General features: G+C 44.4%; 1 protein-coding gene across 1 annotated transcript in view; it reads right to left on the bottom strand.

The window, feature by feature from the left end:
• tnfsf10l (TNF superfamily member 10, like) overlaps positions 1 to 21,275 on the bottom strand; it is a gene marked incomplete at its 5' end in the record, with an annotated part of 59,928 nt that extends 38,653 nt beyond the window's left edge. Inside the window, one exon of the mRNA XM_079215158.1 lies at positions 21,054 to 21,275. Within this exon, the coding sequence (XP_079071284.1) occupies positions 21,054 to 21,275 (222 nt within the window). The remainder of the gene's footprint in view (positions 1 to 21,053) is intronic.
• Positions 21,276 to 21,826: the final 551 nt, after the last annotated feature.

Genomic DNA, 21,826 nt, shown 5'->3' with positions numbered 1-21,826 from the left:
TCTTCTCGTTTGTTGCCGCCCTAATGAGTTCGTTGAGATCAATGCTGAAAAGAAGTAAACATGACTCATCGCATGTGAAAAGAACTCTGTAATGACATGATTTTTTTCCGATGTATGATTTGTATTTAATTATTATAATTCCTTCTTAGTACAACATGTCAACATGTTAAGTAGAGTCATTTTCTCATAGACTTCATAACACATCAAGCATGTACTTCTATACAACCAGATGAGTCGCCCCCTTGTGTTCAGGAGAGAGAATGCATCTTTAACACATGAAGCATAGACTTCTATACAACCAGAGGAGTCACCCCCTGGTGTTCAGGAGAGAGAATGCAGCTTTAACACATGAAGCATAGACTTCTATACAACCAGAGGAGTCACCCCCTGGTGTTCAGGAGAGAGAATGCAGCTTTAACACATGAAGCATAGACTTCTATACAACCAGAGGAGTCGCCCCCTGTGGTCAGTAGAGAGAATGCAGCTTTAACACATGGATCATAGACTTCTATACAACCAGAGGAGTCACTCCCTGGTGGTCAGGAGAGAGAATGCAGCTTTAACACATTAAGCATAGACTTCTATACAACCAGAGGAGTCGCCCCCTGTGGTCAGTAGAGAGAATGCAGCTTTAACACATGGATCATAGACTTCTATACAACCAGAGGAGTCACCCCCTGTGGTCAGAGAGAATGCAGCTTTAACTCATAGACTTCTATACAACCAGAGGAGTCGCCCCCTTGTCGTCAGTAGAGAGAATGCAGCTTTAACACATGAAGCATAGACTTCTATACAACCGTAGGACAGTAGAGAGAATGCAGCTTTAAGACACTTCCTCATTGGCTTCACTCGGCAGAACCGGAGGTTGCCGTGTGGTTGCACCAACTTCAACACTCACACAAAGACGGAGATTCCTTCGTTCGTGGTTAGAAGACCAATTCATGAGAAATGAAGGAATCATCTCGAGGGGATGTGAATGTTGATACTACATTTAGATGGCAATCTAACCAATAATTAGATGGTAAAAGCGACATTTCGCTCAAAGCCACACACATTTACTTCACTCGCCATATGAAAAGAGCCCGAATTGGCCAAATCATTTGAATTCCTCCTTCTAGGCATCGTGGACATGTGTCCCAGATTTGTTGCCATTCATCCAAAAGCTGCTCAGATACTTCAGTCAAAATCAAAGCGGCGGACCGACCGACATCCCCACAGCCACGCGGCCTGTTTCAGTTTATCACTGAACATATTCCCTGGAGGGTTGAGGCTCACAAACGCATGTTTTATGTCAAAATGCATTAGTTCATCCTCTCTGGGTTGTTTCTGCGCTCCACAGCGATGCACACCCAACAGTCTGCCGTCTGGCCACCGCAGAGCCCACCTGGTGGTTTTCTTTTGGATCTCCAGGGCCTTCCCCTTCATTGTTCATCTACTTTTCATCACGCACTCGAGCCTCGTAGATCAGCTGATGTCACAAAACGATTAGTGCGATTAGTTTCGTGCAAACCGTGAGTCTTGTGATCCGGCGCGCCCATAAACTACATTGTCTTCTGCCGATGCCTCACAACAATATCCAATTCTCCTTTTGAAGCCAGGGAGCTGACGTTTGCATTGGCAATATCAGTTATTTCCCTTTTTACTCATTGTGCTTTTGGTTAAGCAAAGCTGAGAGAAAACTGTGAGACACGCAGAGATCTGGAACGGCTCCACAGGGTTTGGGTTTGAACCCCCCCTTCATCTCCTGAGTGCTCCTTCTCGACAGCACTGGGCCAAGTCCCGACTCCCCTCTCGGGGAAATTGCAAAACTGGCCCCGAAATCTATGGTTTCAGGAACAAGTTACAGCCGATGATGCAGCGGTCGCAATAAGCCGACGGCGGGGATTGATTTGCTGACACACTGTTAGCGTTGCAAAACCACAACGTCTTCTTTTGTGTTTGAATAGAGACTACTTCTGACAAAGAGTTGATGAGGAACTTTTTATTCCCAGACAAAAAGTCTCATAATCTGATTTGCTGTTGAAATACATCCCTCTTCACAAAGGGCACATGTATCATGTCACCTCTTGATGACTCTCTAGTTGTTAATCTTTGTTGAGTACCTGTTTTATGATTTTGGCTCAGATGTCAGAAACAAAAAGAGGAGTGTGTCTGTAAATTCTTTACAAATATCTGGTTGACAGTCATTTCTTTTGTCTTAACCGAGAGAGAGAGGAGCTTTTAGGTGATTTAATGTCTGTCTGTGCGGCGGCCATGTTGGTGTTCTTTGAGGTGAAACAGCTGACTAAACGCACAGAGATATATATATATATATATATATATATATATATATATATATATATATATATATATACGATTGATATTGTCTTCCACAACAACCGACAACCTTCCGATTCTTTTACTACATGTATAACGAACATGTTTTCTGGGGAAGATCGCAGTCTTTGCCCTGAGTTTTGTTTACAGGCGTGGTATCATCAATTGACCTTTTTTCGTGCTCATGGAATGTCAATGATAGGGATCCTTTTTTCGGGGTGGACGCACAAATCAAACGCACCCACGTGACTAAGCATCCTCACACAACGGCCTGTAGGATTTCTGACGAAAAACGACTCTTTTTTTCGTGCATTTTCTCACAAAGGTCACGTGTCAATTTCCTCTCGTTACACGCGTGCAGTCTTTTCAAAATAAACCTCCGTCTTCACAGGAAGTAACTTATTTAGGTTTAGGCAACATAACTACTTAGGTTGAGGAAAAGATGGACCCAACGGGTGGCAGTCACACAGATAGCAAATGTTTTGGTGTTCATACATTGAACCCTCATGTCAGTATTTTTTGTCTTTGTTCCTTTCTTGGGATGAAACTGCAGAGAAGCCAGAAGAGCGGGAAAAAAAAACTATCCAAATATTATTTTTGGGCTTTGAACCTTTTAATCACTCATAGCTTTGAACTACTGTTCTCCAAATATGAGCTAAACTGGGATCGTCCCTGTTGCACAGATGTTGGAGTGATCCAGGAGGACATGGTCTCTCATGGCTGTCCAGACCGACTGGGACGACTGGACTCCAGAGAGAGAGAGAGAGAGAGAGAGAGAGAGAGAGAGAGAGAGAGAGAGAGAGAGAGAGAGTCCAGGCTGACGGAGCTCCTGTGATCCCGATGCCAGCTCTCTCAGGAAGCAGTGAACAATGCTCCACTGTTCCCTCCCATGTGTGTATGCAAGTGTGTGCACGTATGTATTGTGTGTGTGTGTGTGGCCTTCTACTCAGTGTGTGTGTGTGTGTGTGTGTGTGTGTGTGTGTTTGTCTGGCCCCTCGCTGGACACCAAACCCTGAAAAGAATATCTCAGTGGGCCACTTGGAAACCCGGCTGCAATTTTGTGTGTGTGTGTGTGTGTATGTGTGTGTGTGTGTGTGTGTTTGTGTGTGTGTGTCTTGGTCTGGGAGTTCCTTGGCAGTCCAGAACTCTCATTTGAAGGGATTAGGAAGACGAGAAGTTGGCCACGTAACTCAAATCCAGCAGGCGAGAGGTTTTGACGGAGTGTGTGTGTGTGTGTGTGTGTGTGTGTGTGTGTGTAGGGGAGATGAACAGTGAACACTGAGGGAAAGAGAAGGAGAGTTGGTTGTATTTCAGTGTACTTTCTCTGCTTTTGTGATGGAAAAGACAAGACAAGAAAAGATTTGGGAGCTGAAATAGCAGCGGAGGCCTCGCCAGCAGCGGCTCTGCACATCAATCTCTTTACCCAAACACAGAGGCAGGGAGACACACACATGAAGCCCAGTGAGGGAACAGCCTGGAGGAACCAGCTCCATCATGATGACTTCCAACTGTGCAACGCTCAGCCTTCAGCGTCTGCAGGAGGAGAGCAGCGCACTCATAGAAGGCAACGGAAAGAAATGACTATTTCTGCAAATAACGGACTCGTGAAATTGAACGTTTTTGTATTTGGTCATCAGTGATGTCGGACTAAAACTAAAACTTCAGGTTAAAATGAAAAACATCCTTAAACCAAACTTCAAAAACAGCTCAAACAAACAAACAAACACAGGACTTTAACCTAGGAGACCCGTAGTAAATGTTGAGTTTAAAAATAAAAAAGTACACTAAGGGCGCTTGTTTTGTATTCATGTTAGAAACGTTGTTCCAGTTGTTGTTTTGTTACTTTGCGTTAGGTTGTTGCGTTACATTTTTGTGTTACATTGTTGTTACATTTTTGTTTTACATTGTTGTGGTACATTGTTACGTGACGTTGTTTGCATTACATTGTGGCGTTACATTGTTGCATTACATTGTTTGCGTTACATTGTGTCGTTATATTGTTGCGTTGCATTGTTTGTGTTACATTGTGGCGTTACATTGTTGCGTTACATTGTTGCATTACATTGTTTGCGTTACATTGTGTCGTTATATTGTTGCGTTGCATTGTTTGCGTTACATTGTTACGTGACGCTGTTTGCGTTACATTGTGGCGTTACATTGTTGCGTTACATTGTTGCGTTACATTGCTTGCATTACATTGTTTGCGTTCCATTGTGTCGTTATATTGTTGCGTTGCATTGTTTGCAATACATTGTGCCGTTACATTGTTACGTGACGTTGTTTGCGTTACATTGTTTGTGTTACATTGTGCAGTTACATTGTTACGTTACCTTGTTTGTGTTGCATTGTTTGCATAACATTGTTGCGTTACCTTGTTACGTGACGTTGTTTGTGTTACGTTGTTTGCGTAACATTGTTGCGTAACATTGTTGCGTAACATTGTTGCGTAACATTGTTGCGTAACATTGTGGCGTTACATTGTGACGAGACGTTGTTTGTGCTACATTGTTTGCGTAACATTGTTGCGTAACATTGTTGTGTTACATTGTGGCGTTACGTTGTGGCGTTACGTTGTGGCGTTACATTGTGGCGTTACATTGTTTGTGCTACATTGTTTGCGTAACATTGTTTGCGTAACATTGTTTGCGTAACATTGTGGCGTTACATTGTGACGAGACGTTGTTTGTGCTACATTGTTTGCGTAACATTGTTGCGTAACATTGTTGTGTTACATTGTGGCGTTACGTTGTTGGTACAACCAAAACATGATATTTGTTCTAATCTGAACCAAGAAGTTTTGTTGCCTAAACCTAACAAAACATTTTAAAAGTTATTCAGCAATAATAGTTACACCTCCACAAAAGAAACGGTCAAAATGAAACTAATCACAGTCCGCCGTTATCTATCGAGTAGTTTAGTGAAAGTTGTATACGTCGTCATAAACACCCGTACGATTCGTTTCTCATGAAGTGGATTTATGACCTTTGCACTCGAAGCTACAACCGTTTGACTCTCCGGTTGTTCATCACTCAAGTTTACAATCCGACTCTCTTTTGGGAAAACTGCACCAAAGCAATCCTTAAGAAACTGCCCTGGTTGACGTTTTTGACTCGTCGTACACTTTGCATGAACATACAAGCTTCTGGTAATTGTATTCTCTGTGTGAGAGTCCTTTTTTTATGTTATGTACTTCATGTGCATATGTGTGTTTATGTACTTATGTACTGCTTTGTATCCCTGATTTGTTTTGGTATTTAACATAAACACATGTGTCTTACATGTGTTTATCGCCCCTTCAGGGCTGCAGGGTCTCTGGCCTTGTGCCAACGTGGATTTATTCGTTAAAGCTGCCCGCTTCGCTTTTAATGGCCCACATCTCTCTCAGCAATCCACCACGTTAACGAGCGATCGCGACAGGAGTTTTCTGATTGCCAACCACCACTCACAGAGGTATTTACTAGGTTGAAAAAATACAAGCAGTGGATAAACGAAGCCCAGCTACGAGAGCCCAGCACACATACAAACAGCTTTCAGGAGAGTTTTTTTTGTATTTGTCGGATCTCGGCCAAAGGAACAACCATTAGAGGATCAGAGATCAGAAACCACTGCTTTCTGACATGCTTTCCTGGAACCACATGCGTCCTGGCATCAGTTTACTTCAAGGAAGCACATTGTAGACGAGGACAGAGACATTATCGAAACCAAATAACGAATGTATATTCTGGGTTGAAGTCTCAATCTCTGGATTGCTTGTGACAGGACTGAAAGGTCTATCCGCTGCTCTGGATAGACGTAGAAATCTTTGGCACTGGCTTTGGAAATTGATCCTCGAATCGCCGTTCATCACGAAACACGAGGACGTCCGGGGCGAAAAGCCGATCCTCGACTTCCAAAACCTTCTACCTCCGCTTCCCGTCTTCTCAATGGCTCACTTGTCTTTCCGTGAAACGCCAGTCATCTGGGAATGTGTGTTTGGGCTTTGTAGACTCCCCAAGATAACGGCAGCAGGTGCCTTTTTCTTTTCTTTTTTTTTAAATCCAGAGATGAGTCGGCTTTGTCAAGGGCAAGACGACGCCTATACCATTTCAAATAACTAGCTTGTGATTCACGCTGATGATAACGACGAGTGTTGCCATTTCACACATTTTACACATTCAGTTGAGCCTGAAGCACCAGAGCAGTTTTCTGCCGCTGATTCCTGCTGAAGGGCAACACTAAATGAGGGGATGATTAAGATATCACGATTGCCCTTTTCTTCTCTCGCAATATCCTCACTCAAACCCAGATTCCACCCCCCCTTTTTTAATGACACACACCCTTCAAAGAGCTGCGTCTCTTAAAGGTGACCGACGTGCGTCCACATGGCTCTCTGCATTTAAGCAACGAGCGTTTTATTGCAGCACACGTGTAGCAGTGGTTGCAGCTGCTGCCCCAGAGGGGAAGCCCAAGTATCACAAAGGCGGCAAAGAGATGACAACCCAAATCTTGTCAGCCGTACATCTGATGTAAAACAACTATAGAGGAACTGAAGCAGGACCACGACTTCACGACGTCACATGCTCCGGCTTCTGGCTTTAAAAACAGGGTGAGAAAATCCCCCTGCGCCTATTATCAGACAAAAAACAACAACATATTATCTCCGGAACCACATCGTTGTTTAACTTCATTTAAATTGCTACAATACCGCAACCCTTGTGAGAAGATACACCTGGTGTGAAACATAGTTCAAGTAACCGTTCAGTTTAAGTATTTACAGAAATTCAATTTTTGAACCGAAACACCCAAATGCTGTGTTCTACTAGGATTTTTGTTGATTCCGATTCTTTAGGTCCTAATCTTTCCAAAAAGCTGTGTTATTAGTATGTGGGCTGTTGTTAGGGCGCCATTATACAGTTTGATAAACTCTGTGAGCGCTCAAGGAGGCATTTTTGGGAAATCTTGCTCATATCGTGCTGGATGTTCATAGTTTTGATCAAAATATCTTTTAAAAGTGATTTTTTTTGCAAATATAAAAAAAATTCCCAAGACTTTGCTGAACAAATACATACAATAAACACAAGTATTGGAATTAATTTGGGGTTCCTACGACGACTCAAACACAGGGGGAACAACAATAAAAAGCCTGGAACCAAAACTGGTTCCAACGTGCTTAAAGGGCCACAAACGCAGTTTTTTTGGGGGGGGGGGAGGGGCGTTATTGGACAAAATATTCCATAACAACCTTCGAGCATTGTGTAATTCAAGTCGTACAAAACAAGCCAATTTCAATCATCCTTCTGACAGCAACTTGTACCTCTGTGATCTTAACAATTGAGTACTCCATTCAATACGCTTCAGGTGGATGGAAGCTGTGTGTGTGTGTGTGTGTGTTCCAGGTTGAAACATTTAACTATAAGCATCGTTTTCCTTCCATCTCCAAAACGCTTAAAAACCGAGCCAAGAGGAGGTGCAGAAGTCTGTTATTTTTACAATTACAACGCACTGACGGCTTGTTCAGGAATACTTCCCCCAGCTCTAAATCACAACTAAGAAATAAACAAAACCAGTATTCCATAATGAGCGTCAGGTAGTGATTCCTCTTCACCGAGATAGACATGCAAACACATGGCCGGCACATGCTTTCACTAGATCCACCATGACGTCCGTCTAGGAGATAGTCTGCTTCTGCTTAGAGGATTGATGGAATTACTGGTTCTGTTCAGTGTGTTTAAACTAGTTAGCCTTCCATTGTGGTTAAGGAATGCTGCAAGTGATCCGACGGGTTTTCGTGTGTTTTTTTACCCGCGAGCTTCACCGCAACTCGTTTGTGTTTGCACGATTGCGTGTACACACACACGCACACACGCAATCATGCAAACACAAACGAGTTGCGTGCTTGTAAGTGATTGCAGGAGCCAGCGGGAGCGACCCACCGCATGGACCCGTGACCTCTCTTTGTCAATTTTGCCGTTTTGGATTCCGTCCAGTTGAAATAAAGTTTGAAGACAGGGTGGAACCAGCCGGCTGATATTCCAGTCATTTCTTTCTTTTCCCCTTTCACTTCCTTGTCCCGTAGGGAAACAAATAATTGAGAACGACGCTGTTGAGGTTGAAACAAAAGTTGTCAAACTAACCTCAGAGTTTATTGTAACTCATCCGAGCCACAATAAACCTAATCTGAGTTGACGGCATTGAGAAGGAATTAGGAGTCACGGTGAACTTTCGCTTAACGGGTTAAGTTTCTGCTTCAGGTGGGGGAAGAGGAAGAGAAATGATGAGAACCGAGAGACGAGGACAGGACTTTCCAGTTAGTCACCTGTGCACACATACCGCCGGGAAAAAAAAGAAGAAGAAGAAACGCTGGGAGCCACTGAGTTGATGGCGAGGCGGAGAACGATTTAAAAGGAAGATCGATGCAGAAAATCTAGCGGTGCAAGACTCAAATTTGATGTGTAACTTCAACACACAATGGACAACTGGGAAACAGTGTAAACAAACAAAAGTAAATATGTTAATATGACTTCTATTAATCTGTAATGCCTTGTGAATAACACGCCCCGGGTTATTAAGCAGAACAAACAGCTGTGTTTACACCTGGCTTTCTCTTTTCTGCCTTTGAGAATATATATATATATATGACAGTGTCAATATTTCTCAGGTGACTGACGACCGGAGCACAAGCATCTGGTAAATATTAACCCGTCACAAATCTCCTGACTCTCCAAAAGTGGAAGATTACATTAATCCTTGTCGATTCCCCCGACCTGACAATCGGACTGGCACGTGGTGGATTGTGGGATGTCCAGAAGAGAAACATCTGTTTCAGACAGAAGAAGGCTACTTTCCTTGGTCCATTGGGACCCGTTGACAGAGATCTGCGCTCGGTCCTGACGGGTGGAACCTCAATGCCGGGCTGTGAAATTGACGCTAATGGTTGCTCCGTGCAAACCGATCGAAATCAGGCAAACAGCTGGACACCATTTGTGGTCCTTTTACCTGAGGCATCCTTCAGGTATTCAGCTGTAGCGCTGATCTGGGTTCAGCTTCATCCAATGGGCCACTTACAAAAAAGTGGTTTTCCACCACTGGATGACTGCATTTGGTAGAAGAAAACTAAAAGGTTGCCCAAAGAGCTCACAATGAAGCAGTTGAGGTCTGTGATGTCCTCTGGGTGCTTGTGGGTGGGCAGCTCCAGCATGGGTGGGCAACACAAGTGTCTGTAAATGTGTTTTTTTTGTTGTGTGTGCGGAGCTGGTGAGTATGACTCAAGTGAGGCCTTTAGCGAGTGTTATTGTACTCTTGGAGATTGTGGCCGTGTTTTCTCTGGCGTGGCCCAGACGTTCCCACAAGAATGACAAGAACCAGGAATGTGGGCACTTTGAATGGTTATTTTTAAGATAAAGGTTAGAGCTATTTTTAGACATGTGAAGGGAAAAAAAGTGCTAACAATGCAGTTTTCGTTTCACATAATGCTCAACATGGCAAAATGAAAACAAGCAGCCCAGGGTTAAGAGGAAAAATAAAGTCTGCATGACTTTTATAAATAATAATAACTCATTTGAAGGTCCCATGGCATCCCTCCTTTGTGTGGGATATTGTAGTAATGCATGAATGAGTCCCTGCACACATAATGCAGAAATAACAGTGTAATAATGTGGATTATTTAGGGTCACTGCTCAAAAACAAATCCAAATATTTGCAAAATAAACTCAAAATTACATACTTTTTCTGCACAAAACACGTAATATACTGAGGATTTATGATCTCTTATGTTGACATGAAATTTCTAATTCTTTGGATTAAATAATTTACCGATGCAATATTCAAACAAAATGGAAATATCTGGAAAAAGGATATGTATCATCTGGGGTTGCCAGTTTTTGTAAAGAATTGACCTGGAAGGGTAAACTCGCCACTGTATTGAGCAGTTCAAACATTAATTGGAAACGACAATATTGCAGATAACACTGAGAACGACCAAACTTCATCCAGCGAGACGTCAACAACCCTCGACAGCGAGGTCAAAGGTTATCTCGGGGCTGTCACCCTGACCGATCACCCGTTTTAAATAGCAGCAGATTAAAGTCTCACATTGGTTCCCGAGGAAAGAGAAATGATTCGTGACGAGAACTTTGCATCGTGGAGAATCCAACCAGATCCCATACTTTTAAAACAAAAAAGAAACGTGTTCCTCATTTCGGTCGTAGCTTGGATCCGTCGCGCTTGCATGCCTTTACACGGCTCGAGACCCTTTTTTCGGAGGCTGCCGTCTGTCGACGTGCTTCCGTGACGGCCGTAATCGAAAGAAGAAAAATCGTAATCGAAGCCATCATCGCGCTACTCGTGCAGCGTGTCGAGAGACATCTTGAACGCCTCACCAGTGCTGCCTTCGCTTGCCAGCTGTGTAAAAACAAACAAAAAAGGCCAGAGAAACCTGTCTGCGATCCCTCGATGTGATTCTTTGCTACTATTATTATTGCTATCTGAGAAAAAAGACTCTTAAGCAGGAAGCTGATCCAGCTCCGATCCATTGGATTACCCCTCAGGATGAAGAGCAATCTAACTTTTACACGGCTCTTTTGCTCCAAACATTTTTGCTCCAAGAAAAATCAGAGAATTCTTTGTCCTCAAACCCCTAAAATAAACCATTGTGACCTAAAAATAGCCTTTTTAAACCCTCTCAGTCACAATCTGGATTGGTCTCAACTATCCCTCTCTGTTCATAATATTTTGGAAGCAGCAAAGCCGGAGATCAAGACACACAATACTCACATACACATCAGATACACATGAATACACATCAGACACGTGTTTTCATAACCTCCATGCAAGATGTTTATCTCCTCCGCAAGAGGCCACGGCGTCCAAGTACAGTAGCTGGACGTCTGTCTTTTTTGGTCCAAATAAGTAAAGTGTGTTGGCATTTATTTTCTCGAGAAAGACTTTTTCAGATTTGGATCTGAGGGTTTTGCCTGAACTAGAATATGTCTGGAGCGTATTTCTAATGAATTCCTCTCTGTGTACATGCAAGTTTAAACATAGATGTCGACCGAGTTAAGTGAAATCACCGCCGCCGCGAACTCTCGAAACAGGAAATATGAGACTTACAGATTAACATCTTGCATCGGGATCTTCCAAGTGGGCCTCCAGGCCATGAACAGAAACCAGTATTCGACAGTTTGACTTGACTTATTTACACACACTTGCATAATATTGTTTTGCTACAGTTGAGGCAATGCACTGTGTTAGAGATACAGACATACGTTATGTAAAATGTGGGAACACAAATGTTCAATGTGTAGTTTTTGTGATAGAAAATAGCTTTTTTTTGCTGATCAGGAAACACAGATCTGAACTGGTTGAAAACTCTTCCATCACTAATGTTTGGCCTATTTTTCTGCACACGACCCAAATAAAAAAAATCTTTGCCCACCACAGATTTAGATCCTCGTCAGCGACAACTGAGCTTTAATTAAAGACGCTGAATTCCAGCCATCTAAGATATCTAGACGTGCAGGAGCCGAGGATCGTCTTCTTTTTATCAACGACGACTCCTGCCGATGCAGATCTAAAAAAACAACCAGAAATTTGCTGACTGGTCCGTCAAACCTTTTAATTCCCCAGAGCTAAAAAAGACAAAGTCACGGTGCCGTGATCTAGCAATGGAGCCAACGTCTGCACTGACCAAACTTCGAGCGAAAACTCACGTTATTTAAAAGTCTTTCTCCCTTTTTCCCCAGTGCTTCTTTTAAATTCTATTCTGGGTTTCTCTTCAGCAGCTGCAGACGAAGCCAAATCCCTGCTCAGCGATTGAGTCCCTGAGTCATGGAGGACCTGCGATCGCCCGAGAACCTTCCAAGCCTCTAACGAGGCAGCGTTGCGCTGCGACACCATAAGCCAAAAAAATAAACCGAGCGGTCTGGAGCCGGGGAAGTGGAACATCAGCGGCAAAGGTTTTGTGGGTTTTCAAAGCGACGGTGATAGGTTTCGGGGGCATGTTTTCATTTAAAGCCCCGCCAAAAAACGTGTTCTCGACAGTCAACGAGAGCGAGACAAAGGGACGCCCAACGTTGCGGTTAACGGAGGAGGTTGTGGAAGTGGGACACGAGTGGGAAGATAATCTTGGAGGGGTTGGACGGCGGCGGAGGAAAGAGTTCACCGGTTGTTTAATTGGTAGAGAAATGAGAGCTGACAGGAAGGTTTTGTTACTGAGAGAGTTCAGAGTCAAACACCGATATCAGAGAGAGAAAGAGTGTGTGTGTGTGTGTCTGTGTGTGTGTGTGTGTGTGTGAGGAAATCCTTGGATTGGACATTTCCAACTGACACTAACAAGCCCTGCTTCTATTGCCAGGACAGAGATGTCTGCCCATTCCCAGGGTCAGATCATGACTTTCCATCCAATCAGCCACTGGCCAATCGCACACACACACACACACACACACACACACACACACACACACACACACACACACACACACCTCTTTCATATTGAAGGAATGGGAAGGTTGCAAGAAGACGGCAACCTCCGAGTGAAGTGGATACGGTTGTGTCTTGAAACCTGCATTCTCTCTAATGACCACCAGGGGTCGACTCCTCTGGTTGTATAGAAGTCTATGCTTCATGTGTTAAACCTGCATTCTCTCTCCTGACCACCAGGGGGCGACTCCACTGGTTGTATAGAAGTCTATACTTCATGTGTTAAACCTGCATTCTCTCTGGTGACCACCAGTAGGCGACTCCTCTGGTTGTATAGAAGTCTATGCTTCATGTGTTAAAGCTGCCTTCTCTCTCCTGACCACCAGGGGGCGACTCCTCTGGTTGTATAGAAGTCTATGCTTCATGTGTTAACGCTGCATTCTCTCTCCTGACCACCAGGGGGCGACTCCTCTGGTTGTATAGAAGTCTATGCTTCATGTGTTAAAGCTGCATTCTCTCTCCTGACCACCAGGGGGCGACTCCACTGGTTGTATAGAAGTCTATGCTTCATGTGTTAACGCTGCATTCTCTCTGGTGACCACCAGTAGGCGACTCCTCTGGTTGTATAGAAGTCTATGCTTCATGTGTTAAAGCTGCATTCTCTCTCCTGACCACCAGGGGGCGACTCCACTGGTTGTATAGAAGTCTATACTTCATGTGTTAAACCTGCATTCTCTCTCCTGACCAACAGTAGGCGACTCCTCTGGTTGTATAGAAGTCTATATGAATGACTCTACTTCTCTTGATTTATTCCCTCAGTAAACATTGTAAACATGAGTTTATGTCTCAATCTCTAGTTTCAGTCTTCTTCTAGTCATTTAGAGTCAAACAGACCATAAAGCAGGGGACGCTTTAAGGCGGGGCTTACTGTGATTGACAGATCGCTGGAGGAATTCCAATAGCTTTTGGTGGATAGTTTTTAATCTCTGCTATATTGCTTAAAATTAAATTGTCTTTCAGTCCTCAAAACTTCTGGCAAAGCATGTTCAAATCACAAACCACCCCTTTTCGGTACTTTCCCTTTCAAATATCTTCATCTCCCCTTTTTTTCCGCTTGTCACCCCCCCGCCTCCCCAAACCCAAACTCAAAGTCATCCATAGAGCGATTGGACATGTTCCAACAGGGCAGCGCAGCTTGCCTCTCCTTTGATACGATGCACACACACGGCGTACGGGGGTTCGGTTTCCATATGATGGGAGCCACATGGGGCTCTGTCTCACAGGGGGAGGTGGATGGATGTGAGGAAGGACATTTCATTGTTGGGGGTCAACACATAGAAGACCCTCCATGCTCCAATTCATGTACAATATATCTTTAACCATCTGTTTCCTGGTAACTCCGCCCATTATGAAGTCGTCTCTACAGGCTTTTATTTGCCTAAACGGAACCATTCTGCACAGCTGTCGTTTTTTATTTTATTTTCAGTGAAAAGTCTGTTTAATTTCACAAACACGTACTAAACACAAATCATCCAGAGCCAACGAACAAGTTAGTTACCACATTGTTGGACTGATACAATTATTGTAAGACCGGTGCAGCAGGTTTTTACTGAATTTAAAATGTCTCTACTTACTGTGGTTTTGTGTACAGCTCAAAAAAAAAATATAGATTTGTTTGTTTAAATGAGTTCATAAACAGTCAATTTGTCTTAAAAAAAATGTGTGAAGTAATTTAACATTTAATTTAATTTAAAACCAATTGTTGGTTTTGTTTTCTCTGAACGGACATTAATGGTCCCGCTACCTTCGGTGGGTTTCGGGGAGCTAGCGGAAGTTAGCGGAGAGCTAGCGGAAGTTAGCGGGGAAGCAACAGAGCGCGAGCAGGAGCGCTAGCTGGCTAGAGCGGGGAGCTAACGGGGACACTGACCGAAGGTAGTAGCAGCTCGTAAGCCGACTTTTACAGTACTCGTCTTTCACCCTTTTATTACAGCACTGTTGTTTCTTTTTTGTTGTTTTAGCATGAGCATGCAGCCATTATGGACCGCCCAAAACATTCATTTAGCAGTTTTCTGATGCAGAATGTAAGATTAGCCGTGGACAGACTCAGAGGTGCACACTCACTCACAACAATTACAGCTCGCTTTCCTTCCTTGTAATGTCGTTTGTGTTTATAGATAAAAAAAAGAGAACTTCCTCTCATAGATCAGGGGTGGGGGGGACAAATTAAACGGCATAATAAATCACTACTGGAGTTATTAACCGGAAATGGTGATTAACGTCCAGATGGCTCCGCAGTCGACCCGCTAACCACGTAACCACGTAACGGCGCTGAGGACAGGTGCAGACAGGTGCAGACAGGTGCAGACAGGTGCGCACACGGTCCAGCAGCACCGGTATCAGACCCCAGATGTAGCCGGAGGTCTATTAGGGCCCTGGAATTGTCTGAGCGGTGTTTATCAGCCCTTTATAGCCATGTTGACTGGGCAAACACAGTGATAACATGCAGCGCCAGCTGTTGGCACACACACAACACACACACACACACACACACAGCTGTAGCCACATCCTAATGAGCATTCCAACGTGGGAAGACAAATATCCTGTTTTCACGTGTCAAGCTGCTGAACCAAGGTCGTGTGTGAGGATCTGCACTCCATCAGATGACGTAACGCGTAGCAACAGACTCCTCTCTTCTCATTTATGTATTTGTTGCTCACGAAGGGACCCTGTTGAGACACTTTGTGGTGAAGAAACACAATGTTTGCTAACTTTTATTACCTCAGTTGCCTCGGGGGTCCTTCACATATTTTTGTGGCGAGCGGGGTTAGAGTTACTTAACGGAGAAACCGGAGCAAAGATGATGCGGCCAAAGGTCGCCGATGAGGCTCAAACACTTAATAGCTGCAAAAAGAAATACATTTTTAGAGCTAAATTGATTACCTCCTAAAAAATAAGTTCATTTCTGCTCCTTCTTCTTGGGTGCTGCTGCATTTACAATTACTTTTTAATTATCCTATGAACCCTTTTACATCTGTAATTATGACATTGCATGGTCCTTTTTGTCTTTTTTTAATCAATAAATGTGTCAGAAAATGTAACTTATTTGTCATTATTATATGTTATTATAGGCTTAAAAAGCAAATCAAGACCTAACTGTTTATGCTGGCGTTTGTTTTAAATACCTGATATGATGCCTTTTATCTGTTTTTTAACTCTACAGCACTTTGTGCCCTCTTTTATCTGTGAAATGTGCTTTATAAATAAAGTTATTATCATTTTTATTAGCATATTATACGACTTTGATGTCTGTAACCTCTAAAGTTCCTCAGTCAACGCGCTATATATTTTATATGTTTTTTAATCTTTACACGGTTTAGTAAAACACATGTTTTGTTAAACGTTAAAGTTTTCCCTTAAACAGCCCTTTATTTTATTTTATTATCTTTTAGAAAATACAGTGTCGGATCATTTCTTTTCTGCTCGTTCCAACACTTTACTTCAAATATCATTCAAGCAGCCAAAAGCTATACCTTTTACTCAAATGAAAATATACCCGATTTCTCACATTTACTCGAAATTGAAGCCGACATATTTGGAGACTTTTCGGAGACTTCATGTTCAAACACTGCCGCAGGAGAGTTCATCGGAGTTTAGATCTATACGTTTTGATTTCACAGGGTTTCATTCGTCTTGTTTGGCTCTAAAAGGGAGCTTTCAAATATATGTCGGACATATCGGACCCGGTTGAAGCATCAAAAGTCGAATGAAAGAACCTCGTCTCCGTCTTCCTTTTCACACGTGTGAGGAAACACATTGTGTCATTGTGTTTTTAGCAGGAAATCAGGATGAGGACGTGTCTTTTTGTCGGGTTTAAAAACGGCATCCCGGACAATCTGACGCCTCGAGTCACTACCGAGCGACTGTCGTGGGCCGGAAAAAGACGTTTGGAGTACATTCGAATGGGGTGGTGAGGTACGGCAATGGTGGGAGAAGAAATTGTCCCAAAAGTCCCAAAAGTCATTGTACCGCCGTTTTGAAGCCTCGAGTCCGCCGCCATCTTGGATTACGGTGGTCGCCGTGTTTTTTATTTTATTTTTTGTGCAGCCAATGAACAGAAGTTACCATACACACAACATTCATTAATATATAATTGTTATAGTAGGTTCAATATGGAGGAGGAGGATTTATGTCTGTTTATTGTCTATAGTTGGTCGTTATACTGTTATGTATTATTTAATTTATTCATTTATTTAATTGTATTTATGTATTTTTTTTGTCTAGTTTGAGGTAATCTGTATATTTAAAATAAAATGATTGAAAGAAAGAATAAATCATATTTCATATTTCTTTTTCAAACTCTTATTGTTTCCACCCAGTACCTTTGAGCCGCCTCTTCGTATTGCTCTGATAATTGCAGCCTTCTCATTGCATGGACTCTAATATGAAACACGAGGAAGCACATTGTGCTGGTTTTACTGACGGGAGGAGGAAACAAACAAGCAAACAAACAAGAGCTTGTTAACGCCGCCGGAATGCGTTTATTTATCCTCGTTCACGAAGTATTTAACGCATGTGTGTGTTTTCAATAACACGGGAAAAAAAGGGATCTCCTCTATTAATAGACACAACCTTTTGTAAATTGGGTCCCAATGGTTTGTCGTCCACAAAACAATCCCCACTGCTTTAGCCAGCACTTCTGTTCCTCGCGGCTCGCTCCGCTGACGTCAGCGTTTGTTTGGCCTCGTCTTCTTCGTTGAGTCATGAAGGCACCGCGAGGCCAAACGCACGTCTGTCACCGTCTCCCATTATGAACCGAGCCTTGTGCCTTTTTTTGTGCGTTACACCCTTATAAACACCTCTCGTATGTTTGGCGACATGCCCAGGGCCTGTTTAGATGTAGGGAGAGCGCGCACACACACACACACACACACACACACACACACACACACACACACACACACTGCCAAAGAATCACTTAACTTCTCCACTCCTACCTCCATAAAAGAAAAGAAGAAGAAAAACACAGCTTGTGTCACTCGTGAAAAATTCCCCTTTCTCTCTCTCTCTCTCTCTCTCTCTCTCTCTCAAACTCACTGTAACTTGATTCTCCGATTTGGACTTGAACCATAACACCAGAGACTGCAGGGGGGCAGGAGGTAAAAAGACAGGGAGAGAGAGAGATAGAGAAGAAAGGTGTGATGGAGAGAGAGAGAGAGAAAGAGGGAGAGAGAGAGAGAGAGAGAGAGAGAGAGGATGGGGGATGTGTATCTTGGCAATGAAGTCTGGTGTGGGAGGTTTATATTAGTATATTAAAAGCTTTTAATTAAATCTAAATATTTGCGGTGGAGGATTTGATTTGACTCTGATGATGAACATGTGTGTGCACCTGTGTGTGTGTGTGTGTGTGTGCATTTGTTTGTGTGGAGGAGAAGTTAATGGTCAGATTTCTCTCACACACACACACACTCTCAAAGACGCCTTCAAATGTCTTATTTGGTGCGACCAAATCTTCACATTGAAGAATCAACTCCTTTGTGTTCAATGACTGAAACGACTGCAGCTCGACCTTTCATCTGTAAAAAGGTGATTTAGCAAATGCCTGATCCGGCCTAGAATCTCTGCAGGTTTCTTTGTCAACGCAACACATTTTTGAGGACTTTGCTCATATTTCTATACCTGCAGGTCTCCGTGTTATCGCCCAGATAACCGCGTGAGAACACACACATAAAAACACACACATAAAAACACACTTTAAATCACAGAAAACACTGGTAGAAAAGACTTGTTTTGGGGACCACACACATGTCCACACACCCTAAGAAACATCCACAGTAAGCTCAAACTTCTTCTGTGTGGGTCAGACCACACACACACACACACACACACACACACACACACACACACCGGTGTATTGTTGCATGTAGGGGTGAGTCAGCCTATCTGTGAACCCAAACAATAATAAAGTGGACCAGTGAAGTGTGAGGAATGGAATGCCAATCACACACACACACACACACACACACACACACACACACACACACACACACACACACACACAAAACTAAACAAAAAACAAGTGTGTGTGTGTATCTCCAGAGATGACAAAGATCATAAATGGTAAGAAGTTAGAGCGCTAAAGCGCGGTGGAATTAGTTAGCTAGCGAAGTAACGAGTGCACAGCTGGCTCATTAGCTAGCTTGCTAATTCCATCCGTTAGCTAGCTTGCTAACGCTCCACCGGTTACAAGGAGTTACTGGTTACAGGAAGTCAGTGTCTGTTTCCACGCACTTATCCTAGCAGCTAACGGCTACGCAGGCTAACCACATAGCACCATGTGAACGGGCCCCTTTGTGTTCCCCGTTGCAGTGTTTGTTCATGCCTCCGCTTACGGGACCAAAGCTGCAGTCCTGGCAACAGAACACCAGTGAAAAGGCCGATTATTCTTCGAAACAGGACATCAGTCTTGAGGTCGCTCTCCGCTCGCCAGTTGCAAGATATGACTCAGCCGCTGGATTTAATTATGCCTCTGAGAAACGCTCCAATCTGTCAGGGAAATAACCGTCTTTCACAAATAGCCCCATCCAGCATCAACAGACGTCCACCCAGAGCTCCTGTATTTAGGCTACGTGTTTGTTTGTTTGTTTTGTGAGTGAATGCCGCGGCGACACCGGAGCGTTCCTCATTGTGCGGCGGCTCAATTGATCCGAGCGCCTTTTGTCTGGCATGGGGGCTGCGATTCAAAGAAGGGGCCCGTTTCCAGATTTAAAAATAGCCGGCCTTCGCCTGAGAACCGGGGGGATTCCCAATCCCCGGAATGCAGACAACACACTGCGCCGTGTTTTCCATTTCGGTCTCCCTCCAGTGTCATCTCTAAACTATTCCTCATGCGATTTCCTGCCGCCGAGGATCAAGCTGTAACTCGGCCGCTTAACTCCTGAATAACGTCCATGTATTCGCTTCTGATCTAACGTGACGAAGCACGTAAAATACGTTTTTCTGGCTACGCCGGTGCAAAGGATCGCTGCTTTCATGCCAGTGGGAGAATTGGAAGCAGAACCTGCTGATGTACCTGACCCTTATATCATGCTCCTCTCGTGGCAGGAAGGCAGAGAACAAGAAAGCACAGGGACGTCTGACCCCGAGAGGTCAACGGCGCTAATGCGTGATTTAAAGCCAGCGGTTTCACGCTCGCATATCACGAAGGCGTCGATCCAAGACGGACCTTCCCAAAAAAAACACATTATAAAGTATATGCACTTCCCTGTACTTCCCCTGTCAAAAAAAGCAATAAGCAAAAAGACACTTGGGCTGTTTCCGCTTGTCGCCCAAGTTAATTTCATCTGTTGCATCTCGCCCTGAAAAATGTGATGCTTTCAATATATTAAAAAGAGTGCCATCCCACTACGCCACACCTGCTGTGTTGACTGACGCGGAAAAACTGGAAAGAAAACCTTTTGAGGATCGCTTGTTTTCCAGCCGCGAGCCACGTGAAGCGTGTCAGGGAGATGCTCCCATTTTCCCCGCTCTCGTGTGGAGAAGAAGAAGCGGCGTACTTCCTCTGTTCGGAGCAGCAGAGGAGTAGCGTTACAGCTCCCACCGGCCCCCCCATGCTGGGACTCGGGCATCGGTTTCCAGCTTCGTCCCAGGACGATTTGTCAAGAGGCCGATATGTTCGCTTCCTCCGAGGAGCCAGACGCCATATGCATCACCTCTTGCTGTTGACCTGGACGTCATCTTTAAACAGTGTGTGTGTGTGTGTGTGTGTGTGTCTTTTCCTTCAATCCATAGCAGAGAAAGGATGAGCACAGGGATGTGATGCTGGATGATGTGATACACAGAGGCAACAGGCACAGTTGTGTTCTCCATCTGATTATTTCAGGGGATATAAAAAGGCCTAACTGAACCCCAGGGAGGTTCTCCCACCTCCACGCTGACCCGCATAGTTCACCTCTGCACTCACAACATCTGCAGCCCACTTAAAGGCAGCCGGACTATACTCAGCCAAATGGCTCCAATATGTCCATGTAAGCGCGCAGTTTACAGGCTGTTTAGTTGGATCAACGCGGTCCCTCCCGTCTCACCGCCTCAACATTCCGGATTGCATTGTTTTCACAAACCCAGCCGGGGAGCAAAGGGGGGATGGGGGGGATTTACAGAAAATAAATTACACAGACAACAAAAAAAAATGTTGCAGTAACTTATCGATCATATTTGAAAACGTGCCACTCAGTAAATCGATGTTTTTCGGTAAATCGGCGCGTAAAAGAGCCCCCCCCCCCCCCCTCACTTTGTTTAGTTTCCCTGCAGGGTCGCAGCCCACATGGCCGCTGCGCAGCTCTTACCTGAGAGATGGACATGTTCAGGTAGAGGAAGAGCCCCGTGGTGGACGCGATCTGCAGCACCACCACCACGATCACCACCATGGCCACCCACATCTTGGACGGCGCGTCGCGGCGCCTCGTCCCGCTCGGCCCGCCGGCCGGGACCATCATGTAGGTGGTGGACTCGCTGCTCACCGATCTGAAATAATCCTGGTGCTGCTGCTGTGCGCTCGGAGTGGCCATGGCATTCCCGGACGCATGAGCAGACCACAATGGCAAAACAACAACAACGACAACAACGAAAAAAAAAAAGCAAAGGGAGCAGCAAAACGATAACAAACAAAGAAAACACACCAAAAAAACGACAAAAACTCCACAGACTCGAGCGGAAAAAAAAGAAAGAAAAAACGTGGAGCGGAATTAGATCTCCATGCGTCCGCTGGAGCCGACGATGGGGCTTCTCGTGGGGAGCGAGGGGGGAGACGGAGGGGAGAGAGGAGGGAGAGACGACCTGGAGGAAGTTTAAAAGTTGGGATCTGTCCTCAGCTGCTGCGTAAAGTGGGCTTGGAGCTGCTGACGGAGGCAGCGGTGGACTGATGGGCTGCGACCGAGGAGAGCGCAGCAGAGAGGGGGCTGGATTAACCTCTTCATCACCCTGGAGCTCGCTCTCTCTCTCTCTCTCTCTCTCTCTCTCACGCACACACACGCACGCGCGCACACACACACTTTCAGTTTCAACGTTCGACAGCATTCGATCATTTAAAGGTGCATTACTCTCAGTGTTCCTCATTATT

The sequence above is a fragment of the Taurulus bubalis genome (genome assembly GCF_910589615.1).
Source record: "Taurulus bubalis genome assembly, chromosome: 3".
Classification (NCBI taxonomy): Eukaryota; Metazoa; Chordata; class Actinopteri; order Perciformes; family Cottidae; genus Taurulus; species Taurulus bubalis.
The sequence above is the reverse complement of the archived record's forward strand: the minus strand, read 5'-3'. Positions and strand labels throughout refer to the sequence as shown.